General features: G+C 24.8%; 6 protein-coding genes across 6 annotated transcripts; 4 read left to right on the top strand and 2 right to left on the bottom strand.

Annotated features, from left to right (window-relative positions):
• Nucleotides 1-1,590: 1,590 nt before the first annotated feature.
• Nucleotides 1,591-3,321, top strand: PmUG01_12058900 (cysteine proteinase, putative; the record flags this gene model as incomplete). Its single annotated transcript, XM_029006818.1, has 1 exon — nucleotides 1,591-3,321. The coding sequence occupies one exon, from the start codon at nucleotides 1,591-1,593 to the stop codon at nucleotides 3,319-3,321; it is 1,731 nt and encodes a 576-aa protein (XP_028863269.1).
• A 1,311-nt stretch (nucleotides 3,322-4,632) lies between these two features.
• Nucleotides 4,633-4,809, top strand: PET117 (the record flags this gene model as incomplete). Its single annotated transcript, XM_029006817.1, has 1 exon — nucleotides 4,633-4,809. The coding sequence occupies one exon, from the start codon at nucleotides 4,633-4,635 to the stop codon at nucleotides 4,807-4,809; it is 177 nt and encodes a 58-aa protein (XP_028863268.1).
• Nucleotides 4,810-5,125: 316 nt separating this feature from the next.
• Nucleotides 5,126-5,613, top strand: PmUG01_12058700 (conserved Plasmodium protein, unknown function; the record flags this gene model as incomplete). The annotated part of the gene is made up of 2 exons (XM_029006816.1): nucleotides 5,126-5,303; nucleotides 5,462-5,613. 2 exons carry the CDS (start codon nucleotides 5,126-5,128, stop codon nucleotides 5,611-5,613), a joined length of 330 nt encoding a protein of 109 aa, XP_028863267.1.
• A 292-nt stretch (nucleotides 5,614-5,905) lies between these two features.
• On the bottom strand, nucleotides 5,906-10,755 carry PmUG01_12058600 (conserved Plasmodium protein, unknown function; the record flags this gene model as incomplete). Its single annotated transcript, XM_029006815.1, has 3 exons — nucleotides 5,906-6,017; nucleotides 6,277-10,406; nucleotides 10,531-10,755. 3 exons carry the CDS (start codon nucleotides 10,753-10,755, stop codon nucleotides 5,906-5,908), a joined length of 4,467 nt encoding a protein of 1,488 aa, XP_028863266.1.
• A 1,212-nt stretch (nucleotides 10,756-11,967) lies between these two features.
• ADCL (aminodeoxychorismate lyase, putative) lies at nucleotides 11,968-12,921 on the bottom strand (the record flags this gene model as incomplete). Its single annotated transcript, XM_029006814.1, has 1 exon — nucleotides 11,968-12,921. The coding sequence occupies one exon, from the start codon at nucleotides 12,919-12,921 to the stop codon at nucleotides 11,968-11,970; it is 954 nt and encodes a 317-aa protein (XP_028863265.1).
• A 1,743-nt stretch (nucleotides 12,922-14,664) lies between these two features.
• SAS4 (spindle assembly abnormal protein 4, putative) lies at nucleotides 14,665-20,409 on the top strand (the record flags this gene model as incomplete). Its single annotated transcript, XM_029006813.1, has 4 exons — nucleotides 14,665-19,557; nucleotides 19,783-19,847; nucleotides 20,078-20,196; nucleotides 20,387-20,409. 4 exons carry the CDS (start codon nucleotides 14,665-14,667, stop codon nucleotides 20,407-20,409), a joined length of 5,100 nt encoding a protein of 1,699 aa, XP_028863264.1.
• Nucleotides 20,410-20,866: the final 457 nt, after the last annotated feature.

Here is a 20,866-nt window from a genome sequence, read left to right as displayed (position 1 = left end):
AATTATTATTTTTTTAACATTTTTAATTTTATAATATCATACTATATTTTTTTATTTTATTTTATTATTATTATTATTTTTTTTTTGTAGCAAAAACTAACATTTTATTCTTTTAGTAATTGTGCAAAACATAAAGCTATTTAACAATAATTATTTTATAAAATATTTGATTAATTTTATTATGCTCCCTTTTTTTGTTAAGCATTTACCCGTCCATAGCTTATAAGCTATTTAAAAATTCTTTTTTTTCAATAATGGCTTATTCTTATTTTTATAACGTTCTGGATTTCCTGCACAATTAAATATATTAACAACATATATATTTATATATTTTTTATCATTCAACTTCAGTAGTTTTTCCTTATTTTCATTGCTGCTAAAACAGTATAGAGGTATAGAGTGTTTCGTATGAGTATCTTTTTTGGAAAATAAAAAGATTTAACGTACTATCAAATGAACATACTTTGTATATTCTAAATATATGTGGTCATGTAGATTGTTCAAGTATATGTTTATATATCCATATTACGTGTAAAATTTTCTTTTCTTTTTTATACTTAATTTCCTTTAATTTTTATATAATGTAGTACCGTGGAAAAAGAAGCATACTTGCTGTTCATATGTTACACTCTTTCCTTTTTATTTCGTTTATCAATAAATGGTAAAAAATGATAGTACTACTACATTGAGAAGTGGGGAAAGGTAAAGCATATGAGCGTAAAGTTGTTCAAAAAATTCAATTATGTATATATGTAAAATTTTATATCCTTTTTTTTTTTTTGCTATGAAAAAGGTATTACTTTTTTTGCTTAAAGCATATTACGTCTTACCATGAAGTATTTTACCATTGTGTATATAAAAGTATTACTTTTTACAACTTAAAATGCAATACCTTTTTTACTATACAAAAATAATATTACCTTTTTGAAATAAAAAAAAATAGTACTTTTCCTGTAAAAAAGAAAATAATGCAGGTTATTTTTGGGTTAACGAATTTTCGTTCCTTTATATTTTTTTTATCATTTAATTATACCTTCTATTTTTCTTTTTTTTTTAATGAAAATGTAAATTTACGTATATGCATGTAGTATATAACAAGCATCGAAAGTTCCAATAGGATATTGTACTGAAATACCAACCCATGCGAGAATTTTTTTTTTCTTTTTTTTAAAAGAAATGAAAAAATTTAACAGGAAGAGTAATAATAAAAGCATGCCTTCATTTTCATGCATATGAATATTGTTACAGCTTTTTACTATTTTTTTTAGTATTGAAAATTTGTACTCGTTATAATAGAATATATACATTTCTTACTATTTTTTTAATATATTATTACGTACCGCAAATGTACATGTATAATGGGGATTTATTAAACAGCAAGAATTATATTTTATATTTTTTACTGCATTATTATACTTTTATTTGTTTTGCGTTGATCCTTTTTCTTTTGTTTTTCTTCTTTTTGATTTGATGGTTCACTATTAGGAGGGTACATTTTAAAAATTCACTTTATGACTATTTTTTTTTTTTTATTATAATACATTCCAAAGTTTAAAAAGTATATTTAAACATATAATATATTATATAAACATGGTAAAGGATATAAAAAAGAGTGGCATTAGCTTGACCTCATCTGGTTTAAAAGCTATTAATAAAAAACAAATATATTTAAAAAGGAATGAAAGAAGAATTTTCAAAATATGTACATATGCATTTATGACGTTTATTCTGTGTTGTGCAGTAATTTTATACTTCACTATCTTTACGAATAATGAGAACAAAAATAATTCTACGCAGGAAAATGGTGGAATTTTAAACAATGAAGAAATAGATACTCTAAGAGAGATTTTAAAGAAGTATAAGGAACAAAATAAAAAGGATATAAAAGACGATGAAACAGTTAACATGGAAAATAAAAAAAAGGGAAAAAAAAATGATGATGATGATAATAATAAAAATAACATGGAAAAAAATAAAAGCCAAGATCATGCTGAACTGATGGAAAAGTATAAACGCCTTGTTAATGATAAGAGTAAGGAAAATAGAGAGGAACTAGCCAAAATGTTACATGGATTATTAAAAAATAGTTTAGAAGAAAAAAAGATTCAAGAAAGGAAACAAAATAGTAATGAAAATGATGAAAATGTGACACCAAAAAATGCATACCATCATTTTAGTGATGAACATAATAATAATAGGAATAGTACAAATAATAATGAGAAAAATGTAGAAGTTAATGAACAAGTTGATAGTACATATGATAACCTAAAATATGCATCCCAATTTAATTCTTATATGAAAGAGTACAATAAGAAGTACAAAGATATAAATGAACAGATGGAAAAATACGAAAATTTTAAAAGAAATTATATAAGTATTGAAACATATAATAAAATGGAAAATATTTTATATAAAAAGAAGCTAAATCAGTTCAGTGACTATTCCAAAAAAGATTTCGAAAATTATTTTAAAAAATTATTGCCTATACCAAATCATTTGAAAGAAAAATACGTAGTCCCATTTAAGAGCACACGAAAAAAAGAAGATCAAAACAATAAAGTAGAAAAGAGTAAAAGCATTTTTGGCGATCTACCAGATAATCTAGATTATAGAGAAAAGGGTATAGTACATGAACCGAAAGATCAAATGTTATGTGGATCATGTTGGGCCTTTGCTAGTGTAGGTAATGTTGAATGTATTTATGCAAAAAACAATAATAACACAATTTTAACTTTAAGTGAACAAGAGATAGTAGATTGTTCTAAATTAAATTTTGGATGTGATGGAGGACATCCTTTTTATTCTTTTATTTATGGAGTTGAAAATGGAATATGTTTAAATGAAGATTATAAATATAGGGCAATCGATAATTTGTTTTGTCTAAGTTATAGATGCAAAAATAAAGTAGCTTTAACATCCGTTGGCGGTGTAATGGAAAATGAATTAATACGTGCTCTTAACGAAGTGGGACCTGTGTCTGTTAATGTCGGTGTAACAGATGAATTCGCTTTTTATTTCGAGGGTATTTTTAATGGTTCGTGTACAGAGGAATTGAATCATTCCGTTCTCCTAATTGGATATGGACAAGTGGAAAGGGCTAGCGTATTTGCAAAAGAAAACAGTAACAGTAGTAGTAACAGTTTACAAAAAAAAGGAACAAGTTCTCACAATTCGGATGATGAAATGTTGTACTACTGGATTATAAAAAATTCATGGGGTACTAAATGGGGTGAGAATGGATTTATGAGGATTAGCAGAAATAAGGAAGGAGACAATGTATTTTGTGGAATAGGTGTTGAAGTTTTTTATCCTATTTTGTAAACAGCGAATCTAACAGCCCAATGTAATTAATCTCCATAGCGATGAAAGAGAAAAAAATAAGAAGAAAAAAAAAAAAAATATATATGTATATGTATGTATATGTATATTTGTAGTGTCCTAAGCCATTGTATTCTATGCAGAATGGCATATTTCTCAAAAGTGATTTATCGAATGGCATCCTATTTGGGAAAAATTGAAGAAGATATTTCTGTACAAGAATCCTGCAACTTATATCACGTGTAGTGTATGCATAATATATATATATATATATATATATATAAATAAATATTTATATATACACTATTAAAACATTACACACTCCGTTTTCCATTTTTATGTTTTTCTTATTGGTGAATTTTTAAATCTACTGAATTAACAATTCCTATTTATTGATTTTATGATGCATACTTTATTTTTCATATAATTTAATTCTGCTCTTCCTTTTGTTTTTCTTTTTTTATGTGTATAATTTATTTTTGCTTCTTTTTTTTAGAACCCTTTTCCTTTACGTGTACATTTTTAATCATTGTAATTACTATTTTTTTAAAGTATATATTTATTATACTGTTGTACGCAATGATTTATTAAAATATTTTTAAAAGAAACAAGAAGGTTATGGGTTTTTTTTTTTTTTTTTTTCATGTCCCATATTTAATATTGGCTCAGTAAAAGAGGGGAACTCTTATTTTAGTTTTTAGGAAATAAATTTATACATATTCTAAATACTTAATGACTTTTTATTTTTTAAATTTAAATTATTTTCTCTTTGATAAGAAAACTTGAAAATATAGTATTGTATGTTGATATATTTGTTTGTTCATTTATAATTTTTTTTGAAGACTTATTCTTATTTTTTTTTTTCAAAGTAAAAAGTTGAAAATTTTTGATGAAGTGTTTTGTTGATATGTATAAATATTGCTATGCACTGTTTTTGTATAAAAATGTATTAAATTTTTGAAGGGATCTTTACTTCCTTGAGATATAATAATAAATTCCTTAAAATATTCTTAAATCGGAAACCCATAAACGTGATGAACGCAATAATATATAAATACGTACATATATACATCCCAAAAGGAACAAAAAAGCTATATATATGTTTATATATATATTTGCCTAATTAGGTGCTAATATTTTTTGGAGTGCTGCAAATATATATATTTTTTGTTTCATTTATTTCAGAATGTTCTATAGTTAAGTATCTAGCTACAGTGACCCACTGGAATTTACATATATACATACATACATACATACGTAAATATAAAAATATATAAATATATAAATATATAAATTCGTTGTTAAAAAGGTATTATGAAAAATAATTACGGGAAAATTTTATTATTGTCATCTTGTGCTTTGAGCTTTGGCATATACTGTTACGTGAAGAAAACAAAATATTCAGATTATGAAAGGAGATATGAAGGTGTTTTAAAAGATATAGAAAGACAAAAAATGAAACTTCAAAAATGGAAAGCTGATAATTTATAGTATAAAAACTTAAATATTCAAATAAAACGCACTTGATTATCATATTTGTGTAAACACTTTTCATTTTAAATTGTTTGTTTTTAATTTCATGGCAACTAGAAAAATATAAAAGGAACTTTTCCGTAGGTGTATGTATTTTTTATTTTTTTATTTTGGTATTTTCTCTTACTCTTTTGGACTTGTATATATTCACAAGCGCACACCTTTAAGTGCTCTAGGACAAAAGTAATAATTATACAAGTATTTTGTTAATCCAGCCTTGAAATATTATCAAAAAAAAAAAAAATAAATAAATAACGTCAGTTCATTTAAGAAAATGAAAAAAATAAGTTTATTAGTTAACGAATTAAAACATGTTTTCAAAAAGAAAAGTAATAATTTAGACCAATCGTCTATATTAAAAAACATCAAAATACAAAACATATATTCGAATGATAAAATTAATAAGAAGGAGCATTATATTTATTTTAAAGAATATGACATAAAAACTAATAGTATGCTATCATGAATAGAGAAAACATATGTATAATAATTTTTTTACTTGACATTTATTAAAATGTAAAAATATGTGCTATACTGTTTTATAATATTTAAATTTTAAAATTAAATTTGTAATTTTTTTTTTTTTTTTTTTTTTTTTCCATATGTGCAGATTTTAATTACACACATGTGATCAAAACAAAAAAGCTGTTTAAAAATGGATTCGGCAAGTATAAAAATGGGGTTGTAATTACGACTATTGGTTGTACCATAGGCATGATCTTATCTGTTTTTTTTTTATCATCAAAGTGGAACATTTATTAATATTAATATGGAACATAGTTTTACAAAAAGGCTACACTCATGAACATATACGTATGATTACATTTTACGTCTAAGATTTGATTAACATTTTTATTTATATGTTTGTCAGTCCACTTTTTTTTTTTTTTTTTATCTTTTTATCTATTTATAAAACCTAAATGATCTTAAGAATAATTCGTTTTATACTTCTTATTCCCTTCGCCCGTTTTATTTGTTTGTTCATTCAGTTTTACAATTCGTTTTTGCTTCTTTTTCACCTTATCATGTCAGAACTTTTTTTTATTAATTTATATTAGGTATTTTGCTTTAAAAAAAAATTTAAGCAAATGTTGAAAAAGTTTAGATCCTCCTTATTTAAAGTACCATTATGTCCACAGTTTACCATCAACGGACAACCCAAAACTCTGCAGAAAAATAAAAATTTACAAAAAGTGAGATGTACGATCGAGACATACACGATAATGAAATGTACAGATGTGAAAAGTAATATGCAACGAATAAAACTACATCAACAAGTAAGGCTAAAAAATAGAACCGGAATGTGAAAATACAGAAAAAAAATAGCAAAATATTGGAACATTTGCAAAACATTTAATGCGCAAAATAACTAAAAAATTATACTAGCAATTTTGTGAGGAGGTAAATATTTTTTTCTTTTTTTACTTGGGTGCATATATTTTGTAAGAGTCCTTATAATAAATATTAAAGGACGAAATAGGCTCTAAGGATTTTAAGTCTATGTTTTGGTCTTTTTCATTTTTATTTAAATTTATATCTAATGAATTATTCAGTCGTTGCATAAATGTATAAATAATATAAGTGTGCGTTAGTATTTTCTTAAATATTAATATACGATAAATCAAAAAAATAGTGAAGTGAATATTTGTATTTTGATTAATAGTTCTATATTCAGAAATTAAATTTTCTGCATAATTTTTCATTTTATTTATTTCATTCTTTAAAGAAAGATATATTTTACAAATGCTCATTCTGTTGTTTAATCGCATCCAACTTACATACTTTTCTAACTCACCTGGAAAATGTACATTATTTGTGTCTATTCCCATATCGTTTGAGAATATATCAAGAAAATTATTAGATTTAAAGCATATACCACCACTCGTATTATCACTATTTGTTTTTAAAAGTAATATCAGCTGTTTAATATCTAGTATATAAGTGCTCTCATCTAGTTTATAAAATATAAGAAATTCTTTCAAACCATTATCATTCTTAAAATAATTCAAACAAATAATTAGATCATGTAATAATAGAGACTTCTTTATTGTTATATACGGAGTTGAAGTGTTGCAATCATATATAGAATTGTTAACCATTTCAAAATCATCTTTTGTTGGTTTTCTTTTATTTTTACTTCTTCTTTTTTCCTTATGACTATGTATTAAAATAATTTCATTATCCTCAGTATCCGTGTCTGAATTTAAGCTTTCATATATTTCCTCTTTCTGCTTACTTGAAACGGACATATCATCGTTCACATCACCCATATTATTTAACACATCATCTTCACAATAATTCGATAAAATAATAGGAATTTGATAAAACGAATTACAAAATTCCTTCTTATTTGATGAAACAAAACATTGAGATGGGTAAGAACCGAAAACCTTCATTCGGGATATAAATGACTTTAAAAAACTCACTTTCTCGTTTTCAGGAATTTTATTCAATTCTTTAAACAGTTGTCCACATGCATTCAAATTATAATTCAATGCATTCACCATTTTACTTATAGAATCACTAAATTGATTTAGAAAATTTATTATGTCTATATCTTCTATGTTAAAAGCAGGCTGATCTTTATTATTCCTGCTCTCTGTATTTATATAATCGTATAAATAATCATCTTTTAAGAAAAATCCACTATACGTAAAATGAACTTTTTGTACTTCTTTTCTTTTAGACATATATATATCTCTTAACACTTTATTTAACTTTTCCATTTCAAGTTTAAATTCTTCATTCTCTTTTAACATATCATATATATTTGCTTTTTTAAAAACTTCATCACTGTTAGTACATCCTATCATTATAAAGTCATCATAATTAGAATTTGCCTTTTTAAAATTATTCATAAAACTCATATTATCATTATAAATACAATAGATTGCATTATGAGTCTCTTTTTCTAATTCATTTTCCTTAGAATTGTATAAGGACATGATAGATTTGTACGTTTCTAAGCCTATTGAAATAAATGAATTATTTGTTGTAGACGATTTATTAAGAAATAAAATGCAATCATTTAATACTTTCCAACTTTGCAAAAATAATCTAAAATCGATATTATTTAATTTATTATCAAACCATGAGCTGTCTATATATTCATCTATAATTAAAGTATCAATAAAAATAGGTTTTTCTTTTGAAATAACTACACTTTTTTTATTTTCACTGCTCATCTCGTCACACGTATAATCATAATCACTCCCTTTATCAGTTATATTATCGCGTAACAACTTAACCACTATATTCCACTTTTTCATAGTATTATCTTTATAACATTTGTCATTATTCATTACTAGGGGATACAAATCATCCATATTTTCATCACTCCATTTATTGTGCTCACCACTGTTAAATTCTCCCTTTTGTAAATTCATATAAAGTTTACTATTTTTATATAATTTTGATATTTCCTTGGACACTCCTGTAATTACCATTGACATATAATGAATTATTTCGTCCTCATTATCATAAATTACAATTTTAGGTACGTTCGAATTCATATAATATTTTGTTATATCCAATTTATAAGATGTAAACTGTAAAACGTTGTAAGCATATTCCCCTACCATATATTTTGCTACTTCCTCAATATTGTAAAAGGATTTATCAATACATACAAAGGATATCCATGGTTTTTCTAAATGATCATTACTGTTTCGTAGTTCTCTCCTTTGAGCATTATATGAGTTAATTTTTTTTTTCATCCTGAAATTATATATTTTTAATTTAAATAATATAATAAACTGTAACAACAATATAACATACTTGACAGGTATTAACAAAATATTTAAAATTTTATCTTTTTTTCTACTCATTAATCTTACTGTTTTATTTATTTGTTTGTATGTTATTTTTATGTGATTTTCGTTCTTAAACAATTTATCCATGAATTCTGTATTATTTTTTGTTTTATTAAAATTACATAAATGATAAGACACATATGAGCATAAGGGACCCCCTATGGATGTTCCATGTAACCCTAAATGTTTTACTTTTTTTGATAAAAGAAATTCAGCAATTTTTAAAGCATCTAAATTATTCTTATTAAGATTTGGATATCCACTTGATTTACTATACCCTCGATAATTATATACGAAAACATTAATATTATTTACTAAATAAAAATTAAGAGTTCCAGAATAACAAGCATTTAATTCATAATATGCCCCATTTGGGTTAAAATATAATACTACTGGTATATCGTATAAATATTCATTATCATACATATAATTATAAAATTCATTATTAAAAGCATTCAAAAAGACACTACTATTTTTTGAGGTATTCTCATTACTAAATATACACTTTTTTCCAGATTTTTTTAAATCCATATATTTCTGCATTTTATCATGCAAAAATTTCTTACATGGTATAAACATACAATCTATTTTCGCCTTATTAACATATAAATACTGTTGCTTTCCGTAATATTTATATATTAATTCATATTTAAATAAATCCATTGTTCCTGCTATGTGATTTTTTGTAAAATTATTAATAAAACGTAAAAATTTAGTTATTTCCATTTTTTCTTTTAAAGTATTAATTTTAAAAAGATCACCTAATTTATTCAGAAAGAACATCAGATCATCTAATAGTTTCAAAAATTGATGGCAGTTCATAACCATAAAAAATTTTTTATAATTAACATGAGTTACAGACTTTTCATAATTTTCATGATAAAATAAACTTAAAATATTTACGTCAACGTAATTAGAAGGGATGTTATTAACAATATCGTAATTAAATTTCGTATTGTGATCTTTACTTTTTATATCGTTAATAGATTTATTCTGTTTTTTATCTTCACGGCAACTACTAAGGTCTTCCTTTTCTTTGTAGTGACTGCTGTGAGGTATACAACTGTATGATTTGCTTCCTATGAAATTATTATTATTACTATTGTTATTATCATTGTCATTATTTTCTTCATCGTCCCTCTTTTCGGCTAGAAATGCCGTTGTTTCCTCCTCAACGTTAGACCCATTTCTGTTCTTATTAAATAGATACTTTTGAAGACCGAATATCCATTTTGGAAATGGTGAATTTGAGTTACAATCCTTTTTTATGTTATCTTCCCACGTTTTTCCGTATGAAGGGTTTCTATTTATTATGAATTCATTTACTAGCTCATTGAAATCCTTGTGTATTCTTATTTCCGTAAATGTATCTGGGTATATTATATCATCCTTATTAATATATATTTTTATTTCATTTATTTTGATCATAAAAAACTTTAAATAATAATAAAAATTTAATTGTTCATCACTAAAATCTGTTTGTTCTTCCAAATTAACATATAGATAATAACTAATATATAATGTATAAAATATATATAAACTACTGAAAAAGTTGAAATATTTATCCTTATTGTTATAATCTGAAAACAACTCTTCTAACTTAATTTTTTGATTAATATTTGTTTTATTTTCTTTCTGAATTATTTCCTTAACATTTGCTCGAATGTCACTTATTATAAGGGACAGTTTCAGAGACTCTTTCATATAAAATTTACATAGTTCTATTCTATTATCATAATTCGTCTGAATGGGGGAAAAAGGGGAAAACAAAAAAAAAAATGAAATTCTTTTTACTTATAAAATTGTAACTTATGGTTTTTTTACTTTCTTTTCATTTTTACTTTTTTTATTTTTTCTTATTATTCACCTTATGGAAGTATATAAATAAACTTCCCGGGTAGGTTAAAGCTCTTACGATAAAGTGAAAACATATGTAAAACACTGATATACTCAGAAATAGACAAAATAAGGCGTTTTTGAATACAAACAAAAACAAGGAGACATATGTGTAAAAAAAATAGATTAATGTTATGAAGAAGAAGATTAATGAACTATTTTTTTTAAAGCTTTTAAATAATTTTTTGGAAAACATAATTGTAGTTATGCGGATACGTTGAATTTAAGTAATTAACTATTGCTTGTTTTGACTTGATGTATTACATACAAATATATGTGTATAAATGATACATTTTGAAACATGAATGGGGTTAAAAAAATGTTCATATAGGTAAATATAAATATATGTTAAAACTTTTTTATGTTACAGTAGATTATTCCAAAACAAATTATATAAAAATAATGTTCCATAAATAATAAATACGTTAGTATTATGATTTAAACTTTTAATTTTTCTTAAATTGGTTAAAATAACTATCGAGGTTTTTGGAGTCACATTAAAAAAAAAAAAAACCTTTGTTTTGTGTAATAAACAATTAAAAAAAGGATGAACATAAAAATTAAAAATACTTAATGTGTAAATAATTATATGCACCTTCATTTATACATATGATTATGTATACATTTAACAAGAGATAAAAAAGGGAAAAGGTGCCTGTATTTGTATATATGTGTATGTATATATATATATATATATATCGTACATTTCAATTTTTTCGGAAATTAAGCTAAAATGGAATATTTTCAAGCGTTTAAAGTCTTTATTGTGTGAGCATAAACAGCTTTAAAAGAAAAGGCGTTTTTATCTTATTTATAATAACTTTAAAAGTAGAGATAAAACAATTAAAAATAAGGATCATAAAAAACTTATATGATTCATTTTTTAGTTTTCTTTAGTTATTTTTGATTTATTTTTATAAAATATAAAAATATTTATGAGCATGCTATAAAAATATGGTGATATTTGTCATTTTTTTTTTTTTTTTTAATATTTTTAAAAAATTTCTGAACATGCAGGAAAAACAGTGAAATAAGCAAAAAAAAATAAAAAATAAAAACAAAATTATCGGCAGTTTGTTAAAAAAAGAAAACAAAAAATATGTGTAAGTTAAAGAAATCATAAAATGGAAAAAAGGAAAAAAGAAAACTGTTTCTTTATTTTATAATTCAAAAAAATTAAATAATACATAAGAAATGTGTTAAAAGAAAAATAATAATGAAAAATAAAAAAATATTAAAAAGAGGATATAAAGGTCAAAGGTTAAATAAAAGAAAAATTTGTGTGAACGAATCATCCATTTGATGCATATATTACGTGCACTGGGTAAGTGTACATATATATATATATGTAATATATATGTATATACTGTATATATACGCATAACGCGTATAGGCTTTATACTTTTCTTTAAAAAATATGTACATCATATTTTTCTTTTTTGTTTTCTATTTCTTCCATTATTTTTTCTTGTAACTTAATTAAAATTGGGTGATCTATATTTTTTTCAAATGTTTTCATATTTTTAGAAAAAAGTATTATTTTTTTAATAGGCAAAATGTTTCTAGTTGTGGAACATATAAAGCAGAATTCAAAAAGTTCAATATCTCGTATATTAATAGAATCTTTTTTTAATTTTATGCCATCTCGTTCGCATAAACTAATTATTTGTTCTCGTACGGTACCTTTAAGAACTAAATCGTCCTGTGCTGTGTACAGTGTGTCATTATAAAAACAAAAAAAATTACAGGTTAATCCTTCCGTTATTTCATCGTTTTCATTATATAAAACTACTTCATGACTGTCTTCACTTTTCAGTTTTAATAATTTATCTCGTACTTCAAATACATCGGAATATTTTATATTTGGCATTTTTCTTTTACCACACATTATATCAATTTGCACATAGCTATTATACTTTGGTAAACATTTTATATAACATAAAATAGAAAAAGGTTCTTTTAAGGAAACAGTCTCATTATTACATGTGTCCCAAATTATAGTAATCATTACCATATAATTTGAATTTTCACTGAAATACTTTTTTTTTATGTCATCATTTAAAGAATTTAAGAATTCAAAACCTCTTTTAATATTTTTACTACTACTTTTATGTATGTTCTCTAATGTTAAACTCTTTAAAATATGAGATATGCACTCTTTGTTTTCCTCATTTTCTTGCAATTTCAGAAAGTTTGTAGAATACTTTTGCAAATTTTTCATATGTAATGTGAAGTTAAAAATATACTCATAAGATATCACTGTCTTCATGGTCGTGTAAACCCCATGGATTCCTAATTTTATAAAATCCTTGACTGATATATCAACTAAAGATGGTTCATAATTCTTTACTAAAATTGCCATTTTTTTTTTTTTTTTTTTTAATTTTTATATGTTTCTCATATTTCGGAAAGAAATTAATTTTTGTATAGACAGAATAAGTCCAAGTACATTAGTAATTGAATTCGATAGTATGTGTTATGAAACTTTTTAGAAAAATTTATTCAACTTTTTCAGATATTTTAATTGAGTATATAACAATAAAAAATTTCCCACTAAGTATTATGCACAGATCTGAATGAAAGAAGAATGTGTGAAAAGTTATAAAGTACACAAGGATATACTAATTCATGTATACATATATTTACATTTAGATGTATATTTTCATATGTATGGACAGTTATATTACGTTTAAGTATTTATGTATGTATATATATATATATATATATAAATGATTGCGCACTTTATATATTATTAGTAAACCTATGAATGGTGTACTTATATTATAAACATCGAAATAAGCTAATAAGCTAATAAGCTAAATATGTATAATTCTCATTTAACAATGTACGTTTATTTATTCTTCAAGCTACATTAATTTAAGATTTAAAAAAAAAAGAAAAAACGTTTTTTTTTTAATTATATAAAAATAAGAAAGAGAACAGTTAGGGTGTTTTCCACATTTTCTAGTTTCTTCATAACTATTAAACAATTCTGTTAATGTATTTTTAACAAATGCAAAAAGTCATTTCCATTAAAAAAATAAAATTGCACTGAGTGTAATGTTTTTTCCTTTTTTATTTTTTTTTTTATTGTAGTATTATAAATTCATTCCCTGTAAAACCATTTAATTTTTTTTTTGTTTTTTTATATTCTTGAACAAATGAAATAGAATAAATTTGTTTAAGAAATATATAAAAAAACAAAATAGTCAATCTTCGTATTTAAGTTATTTATGAGTTATTGGTTCTTACAATAGTAAACAGTTAAGTATTTTATTTTGTTTTGGGGTTATTTATTGCCTTTTTTTTTTTTTTTTTAGAGCTAAAATAAGGACTACTTCAAAAATTTATTTGTGTTTGTGATTTTTTTGTAACATCATTTTAAATTTATCAAAAATAATATATATATATCTGTAGTTAAAAAGTTCGTACGAATAAAAGAAAAAGACAAATGACATAAGGAAATATAAGTTCAATATTTGTTACCTTTTTTAATCATAATGTCCAAGGAGGTTTCATTCTAAATATTTTTTAAAGTATGTTTCCTTATTGTTTCCATTGCTTTTTGTCTTTATTAAAAATAAGTAGAAAAGTAAAAATATATTTTTTTTTCAATGATAATATTATGATATATTTTAGATCTAAAATAAAATAAATAAAAAAGGATGGAGAGGATATAAAAATGAAAACATGAATGGATACGTGAATGGATGCGTGAATGCATATGTGAATGAATATTTAAATGGTTACATAAATGGAATTGTAGATGGAAACGCAGGTGGAAACATCAAGGGAAACATAAAAAAAACGGAAAAGAGGAAAAGCCAATTAAGCAAAACAAAACAAATTAATATATAAAAAAAAAAAAAAAAAAAAAAAAAGCATACTGTTAGAAAATAAATTAAGATATATTATACATAAATATATGTACTCAGGGAAAAAAAAAAAAAAAATTAAAATCTACAAGAAAAACTTACGTTATATTACACTGTGCATAATTATCTAACATTTTTTTGTTTACATATGTATATATATATGTATGCATGTCACGATGTTTTCCTTTTCACTGACTATAATTTACACTTAAGCATACTAGTTAGGGAAAATGAAAAAAAGCAATGACGTTTTTGATGACTATTATGATGTTTATGAGGAAAATTGGACACATGACACATTCGGGGAGCTGGAATATACACAGAGTTTAGAGAAAAATATAAGAAAAAAATTAAATAAAGAAGATTCCAAGCAAAACTTATTTTTTTGTACCCATGATAAAACAAAAATAAATAATTCGAATGAGGTAAAATTAAATAAAAGTGACATAGTAGAAAAGACAAATGAAGTAAATAAAAAATTCATTGACAATGAGAAAATTAATGCTTCTTTTAAATTTAATAGTAAAATTGAAAGTGATAAGGAAAATGTTGATAAAAATAAATTAGAGAATAACTTACATAGAAAAAGTGATAAAATATATAGAGAAAAAATGGATAACCAAATTAGCAATAAATTAGATAAAGAGAAACGGATTGATCAAGAGCTTTATTTATTTAAGGATATATATGAAGAGTTAGAAAAGTCAAAAAATGATTCAAAAGAAAATTATTCATATGATGAAGGATCCTCAAAAAGAAACAATCATCATTTTCTTGAAAATTTGGAATTCATTAGTAGTAACAACGAGTCGGACAGTGCTGAAGTTCACTCAAGCAACTTGTTTAATATTGACGATTCGGCTATGAGCATATGGGATGGTTTGAATGACAACGATAATGAGAAGTACAGCTATGGGAATGATATCTATGATAATGATAACTTTGATAAACGGTTTAGCAATAATGAGTATGGAAATATTGAGCATAATGATCAAGAACATGACGATAAAGAGAAAGACGATAAAACACAAAACGATAAAAAACAAAACGATAAAAAACAAAACGATAAAAAACAAAACGATAAAACACAAAACGATAAAAAACAAAACGATAAAAAACAAGACGATAAAAAACAAGACGATAAGGTGCATGCCCATAAGGAGTACATCAATAATGAGCAAACTGATAATGCTCATAGCAGGTATAAAGGAAGTAGTCTCAGTATTAGTAAGAACAAATATAATAAAGACATTGAGGATAAGGAATATTACTTGAAACCTAGTAGCTCTTTTTCTAATTTTTTAAAGGAAAATTTGGATATTAACGCAGATGAAGAGGACGACGACATTTTGAACTATTTAAAAAAAAAAAACAATAATTTAGAGGATAAGAACATAAACCTCCATGATGAGCTTGATAATGTTTATGATAAACATGTTGATAATGAACGGGTTTGTGACGATCATGTTGATGATGATCATATTGATGATGTTCATGATGGAGACATAGTAAGCATCTTCAGTGATAATTTAAAAGAGGATATTAATATTCATGATGATCATGTAAATATTAAGAGTAATAGAAAATTTATGAAAAAAGATAAAAGTATATATACAGATAGTTGTAAACATCATGAGCAATCCACTAGTTGTGGTAATAATACTTTTCTTAATGAGCATACTATTCCGGATATAGACAACACACACGTTCGTAATGGTATAATTAATAGTGCATCCTACCTTTTTAATAGTGGGTATAGTAGCATGAATAATGCTAATTTCGTTGATAATAATGCTTATAGCAGTGTGAATAATAATAACTATGTTCATAATGGTGGTTCTTATGATAGTTTAAATAATGGTAGCTGTGTTGATAGTCATTATACATATAATAGTAGAAATAACAAAGATTTTGTCAACAATAACATAAGCCGAAATATTAATAATATTGATTGTCTTGATAAAACGACGAATAGTTTTCTAAATAATACTGATACTATTGTTCGTAACAAAGAAGCTTATGACTCTCATTCTGATAACAGTTTATACAGTAATGTTTCTAATCATAATAAAAGAAATAAGAACATGAGTGAAAATACGAACATTATTTCTTTGGAAGGTATCAAAAATAATGGCTTGGGTAAAAATTCTGTGCATGAAAGCAGCAATATCAATAACAGTATTAGCAAGGTTAGTGATAATAGTACTAGCAAGGTTAGTAATAATAGTACTAGCAAGGTTAGTGATAATAGTACTAGCAAGGTTAGTAATAATAGTACTAGCAAGGTTAGTGATAATAGTACTAGCAAGGTTAGTGATAATAGTACTACGGACAATCATGAAAAGAATACGAGTAAAAAAAGTAGTAACACATTTTTTGAACAAAAATATAAGAATTTTAAATTTAAAAAAAAACAAGCAAAAGAAAATTTATGTATTACAGATGAACCAATTTTGAGTACCCAAGATGATGTCACTACAACTAGGGTCAAACGTAGAAATACTTCAAGTAGTAACAACAAAATGGTGAAGAATTTAAGTCCTTACAAGAACAGTAAATGTGCATATTCTGAAAATAAAGAAAATAAAAAGAACGTTTTTGTAAGGAGCATCAAGCAAGATGATTCCAGTTCATTAAAAAGGGGAAGGGATAACGAAAATGTAGGTGCCGTATGCAATAGCAATGATAGCACAGATATAATTGTTGATCTAAATGACGAAGAATCTTGGGATGATATTGATAATACAAATATGATAAAAGATGATTTAAAAACAAAGGGTATAGTGACTATTTTAAGGGAAAGGCTTAAAAAATCGAAGATCAATTCTGAAAATAGAGCTACTGAAAAGGGTCTCAGTGGAAAGAGTGTCAGCGAAAAAGGTGCTCTCGTAAAAGCTGTTACCCAAAAGGGACCCAATAGAAACAATAACTCAGAAAAAACTGGAACAGGAAAGCGTGATCTAAACTACGAGAAAACGGAAGAATGCAAGGATAGTGATAAGCTAAAAGAACTTGGAGATGAACTACGCAATCAAATAAATAAGCTAGAAAAAGAACAGGGTAAAGTTAAAAAATTAGAATATGAATTAATTGCAAAAAGTGCTGAAATGGAGCTTGAACGAGAAGAAATGAAAAACAAAATGGAAGAGGAAAAAAATAAGATGATGAAGACTATTGAAGAAGAAAAAAAAAAATGGAATAAAGAAAAAAAAAGAATAGAAAATGAAGTGGATAAACAAAGAAATATTATAATGAACAAAAGAAAATTAACAAACGAAATAGCAATGTTTAAAAATAAAATTAAAGAATTAGAAGAGAAATTGGAAACGGAAAAAAAACATCATAAAGTACTTGTAGATAATCTCAAAAAAAAAGTGGAAAACTTAAAAAAAGAAAATGAAAAACTTAGGACAGAGTTAAAAATATCAGATGAGTACAGAAACAAATTAGAGAGTTATCAGCAAAAAACTATAATGAAGCTAGCAACAACTGTCGTTAATGAGAAAAAACTAAATAAACATTTTGGGCATTCAGACAGTGAAGAATATCATTATAACGCACCAAGTGATATCCAGTTAATGGAGGATAAGGACACTATGGATACCCTGTGCACTCCAAATAATAATCAACTACAGAAGCATAAGACGAATGTTAGATTAGGTGAAAAAAATAAAAAAAAGTCATTGCAATATACAGATAAAATAGAACAGTATAAACATTCAAGTGACTCAGAAAGCTCTAATGAAATAAAGAAAATAATATATGATAAGAATAAGAAAATGCAAAATGAATTAGATATCATTTATGAAAGTTCTAATAGTGATAATAATAAATATTACAAAAATGAATTACAAAAGGATGATTCGGGCATAAATATTTCTAATGATAATTTTAAAAAAAATGAAAAAAAAAGAAACAAAGTAACACTTGATAAACTGTTTGCTGTTCATAAGGAAGACACCAAAAGTTCCAGTTCCGTTCTGAAAGATGAAGCTTATATTAATAAAAATTTGAACAAAATGAAATCCATAATTCAGAAAAATAATAATAACAGATTAAGTAGTGACAAGTTGAAGAATGAAGAAGAGAACAGCAGCCTTACTGCTAGTGAACATGTTAAAAATTCTAAAGAATTTTTCTTTGAAAACATTAAGAAAGCAAATGATAAATATTCTAAACAAATTCGCATTACATATAACGATCACGAAGAACAGTCTAACCAAAATGAATATGGTAAGAAGACGTCCTATTTAAATAACTACACAACTACCTCAAGAAAAGAAAAAGAAAAAATAAAAAAAGCAAAGAACTCTAATCAAATGTTTGATAATTTAAATAAGAATATTTCCTCTGGCAATTCGAGTACAAAAGATGGAGACGTCAAGGGTAACCATTATTTGAATGATCCTAAAAGAGAGAGCATTTCAAGGAATAAAAATGATAACATAGCTAGTACCCTTTTAAAGTATAAAAAAAATCAAAAAACTAGTAATTGTAATGTAATCAATACATCAAAAGAGGTGGGAAAAAATACTCATGATGAATATCCTATAAATATATCAAAAATTGGAAGAGAAATGAGGATAAATACAAATCGAAATTGTCTCAATAGTAATTTAACGTATGATATGTTGTCGAAGCATCAGGGAGGTGAAGATAATTACCCGCCTGATGCTTTTAATCATGTCTATAACAGCAAAAATCAAAATAACGACGCCAGTAGTACTATAAGGAACACCTTAGAGCGCGGGAATGTATCGAAGAAGAACGGAATATACAATAACAATAATAATAGTAATAAAAATGGTAATAATAACAGTAATAGCAAGGACAGTAGTAATAACTGTTTAAACCCTTTTGGAAAGAACTGGAGTTTCATAATGAATTTTAATTTTGATGAATTATTTAATATTTGTGAAAATGTGATTGAATCCATTTTCTCCTCGTCGAAAAAAATAAAATATAGACAGGCATTTATTGATGGAAAGGTGGAAACATTATTCGATGATGGTCTAAAAATAATTGAAAAAAATAGAAACAAGAAAATCATCGATCCGAGTAATTTAACTATTTATCTTTACCCAAGTAAGGATTATAAGGCCAAGCTACCAAACTCGTACACGGTATAACCTTCCTGCATTTTACATGAGCATACGCACATGAATAGGTGTATATGTCCATATATATGTGTACGTCTGTTCATACAAATAATAGACACATTTTTATGGCACATGGTATCCTCAGGATTCATTTTATCAACATGTCCATCCTACTTTTGCATATTTAGGTTTCTTCATATGTACATATTTAAAATTTTATAATTCTGTTTATAAAAATTGCCTTTTTAGCTTTTTCGCTTTGTTAATAAAGGCATATATCAAGTTAACATTCCTAATAAATGCCAACTAAATAAGTAAAGGGATAACAGAAATGAATGACGTGAATTTAGTCCATTTTATTAATTGCGTTTCCATTTGCTATAATTCGCTTTCTCCAATTTTTTATCCCATTTTATTTTTGATTTTACTCCTTTTATATCTGTACACCTTTATACTTTTTTCCTTCTTACCTTCATTACCTAATTACTTCTTACCCTGCTTTCTTTCTTTCTTTCCTTTTTTTTTTTTTTTTTTTTTTCTTAAGATTCCCTAGTGGGCAAATAGATTGTAAATACAGCGATGGTCATATGCAAATTTTATTTTGCGATGGAAAACGGAAAGAAATTTTACCAAATAAAGAGGAGTATACCATACTACGTAACGGTATTATATTCAAATAAAATGCAAAAGGAAAGTACTTGACTAAGCATTATACGTTTACATGTATTGGGGTCTTTATGTGTACACTTTTATGAATGAATAAATGAATATAGGTATATGCTACATTTATGTGTTAGTACCCATCTTTGAAAATTAAATATTTCAAAAATTAAATCTTTTGTATTATATTTAGGCACGATAAAAAAGTTAAATTAAAATCCTAGTTACTATAATAAATTATTTCTATAAAAAATTTTTGGATCTCTTTTTATAATTTTGAAGAACATTTTTATAAACAAAGTAGTAAGCCCATTTTTTTTTATGATTCGCACATATACGTAATTTTCTTTAATAACAAGGAAGAAATGACATATGAAGTATTTATTAATTTTGTTTCACCATTTCTAATTATTAATTTTATTAATTCCTGTTAAATGCTATAAAACGATTTGTTATTATTATTTTTTTTTTCGTACCTCTAAAGTCTTTTTACTTCCTACTTTTCTTTTTTTTTTTTTATTTCTTTTCTTTTCTTTTCTATTTTTATTTACCTTTCGAAAGCATTATTTTCTCAATACACAATAAATATTGTAAACGCGAATTTATAAATACATTACATTTTGTGAGAGAAAAAAAGAAAATTTTTTTTTTTTTTTTTTTTTTAACCACCATT

The sequence above is a fragment of the Plasmodium malariae genome, assembly GCF_900090045.1.
Source record: "Plasmodium malariae genome assembly, chromosome: 12".
Lineage (NCBI taxonomy): Eukaryota > Apicomplexa > Aconoidasida > Haemosporida > Plasmodiidae > Plasmodium > Plasmodium malariae.
Note: the sequence above shows the minus strand (reverse complement) of the source record. Positions and strands in the feature narration are given on the sequence as shown.